Raw genomic sequence first — 1,911 nt, 5'->3', positions numbered from 1 at the left:
TTAAAAAAAAAAAAAAAAAAAAAAAAAGGGAATCCTCCATGAACAACCCTAGTTTACGCTGAGGTGATCCTTTATCTCAGCTGGCTAGTGGTAGCAGCAATGAGTTTCTCTTTTTGTTTTCCTAAGCAAGTACCAGTGTGTCACAAATTGCCAGAATTTTAAATGTTTCTTACAAAGGCAGAAAAGACTACATTAAATTTAGAAGTTACAACATGTTCTGTCGAACAATAATCTATTAGAATACAGCTTCCTGTGGCAGGAGAGCATCAGGATTGACATTCAAGAAAGTAAGGAATGAATGTTGGAAACTAAATTTAACAAGCAAATAAAAATTATAATGACTCAGTTTATATCATTATTTGTAGAAGGAAAATTAAAGGCTGAAAAAAGAGAGAATAAACAGCCAGACCTCGCCTGGAGTATCTGTATCACTTTAATCTTACGCAACTTTAAGGAACAGGAGAATCAGTTTAATCACATGTCATATTAACTTGGAAGAAGGAACTTACCACAATCAAAACCTATGACGGGCTTCAACTTTATTTCTTCTTCCTGGAAGAGCATAGATAAAACTAACATGAATTAGTTGTGTTACCTTTTTGATTTATTATAAAAAATAAATAAGTGAAAACACAAAAACTTGGAGAAAGAATTCCTTTGGATAGTGCATAAAAAAGAACATGTGATATCATCATACTTCTTTGCCTCTCCCTAATGGACCACCCATTGAAGGAGAGAATAGATCTTTGGCGAAACTTTGTTACGGCTTTTTCTTTTTTTTTTTGAACTTATGGACGGAATGAAGCGTTCTGAGATAAGCACAAAACATCCATCCATTTATTGAGTCTACTTTCTTATTAGCTTTTATTTTCAAGAAACACATAAGTATCATCAACAAGAAAGGAAATGCAAAAGGAGAGGAAGATGAGATATCCCCACACACCACACGGGCTACAATAAAGAAGCTCAATTGGTGTAAATATGAGTTAGGCTATAATTATGAAGAAAAATTGTAGAGGACCAAGTAAAAGCTAAAAGAGCGACAGAAGCCCAATAAATGTCTCAGTTAATTTCTTGAGCACGTAAAATTCTAGAATTTTTCTTAATCCATAGTCAATTTGAACCCCATTAATCTCACTAGAACTCCACATGGATTTGATAAACCTTCTTGAAAGAGGATCCATTGTTTTTGTTTCTTGAATAAAAACCACATCAGGACTTTGTTGTTGCGGGAGTCTCTTAAATCTGGTTCGTTTTGAAAAGTCATTCAATCTTCTGGTATTCCAAGATAAAATCTTCATTGAAAATCAGGGAACACACTAAAAATGTACACTAAATGTATCTTATGAGAGTTGGGCGAAGGAATCTCCCAAAAGTGAGAACCACTAAATTCAATAAGAGATGAAAATTTGCGAAGAGTTGTGGCAGAATTTGACGCTAAATCGAACGTTTCTGACTGCTGGAATAAATTTGAAAATTCTTGTTTGATTCTTTAACAAAAACTTCATCTGTTGTATTGGTGACATTTAAGTATAATAGGATAGGAACGATCTATTGGTCTTCCAACTTGTGAATAATCTGGATGGTCTGGTGATGCCAAAAAAAGAGTAGCAGCCTCTTCAATGACATTCACATTAAATAAGGATCCTAAAATATCAAGCAAGGATGGGTCTACTGTATTTTATCTAGTATAATATTTGGAAAATGTGGCCACGAAATTATCCTAGATTTCTTTAACTGAAGGTTCAGCACACTACAAATTCAAAGGCTCTTCTCCTTTATGTAACTACAGCTTCACTACCCGGAGGGATTTTTGTAATCATCTACAATATGAATTGCATTATGTTTCATCAAATCAAAAAATAAAAATAAATTTAAGATATCCCCCCCCCCCCCCCCCAAAAAAAAAAA

At 33.9% G+C, this 1,911-nt stretch overlaps 1 protein-coding gene across 2 annotated transcripts in view; it reads right to left on the bottom strand.

Moving 5' to 3' along the window:
- The window catches only part of LOC111436253 (U3 small nucleolar RNA-associated protein 21 homolog), a 13,710-nt gene that overhangs the window by 4,952 nt on the left and 6,847 nt on the right, over positions 1–1,911 (bottom strand). For both annotated transcript variants that reach the window (XR_002709205.1, XM_023073996.1), the window contains exon 10: positions 510–552. Coding sequence is in view for 1 of the 2 variants with exons in the window: in XM_023073996.1 (XP_022929764.1) it covers positions 510–552 (43 nt within the window). In the remaining variant the exon portion in view is untranslated. The remainder of the gene's footprint in view (positions 1–509; positions 553–1,911) is intronic.

This window comes from Cucurbita moschata, unplaced genomic scaffold, assembly GCF_002738365.1.
Source record: "Cucurbita moschata cultivar Rifu unplaced genomic scaffold, Cmos_1.0 Cmo_Scf00052, whole genome shotgun sequence".
In the NCBI taxonomy this organism is placed as follows: Eukaryota; Viridiplantae; Streptophyta; class Magnoliopsida; order Cucurbitales; family Cucurbitaceae; genus Cucurbita; species Cucurbita moschata.
This window is presented reverse-complemented; position numbering and strand designations above follow the sequence as displayed.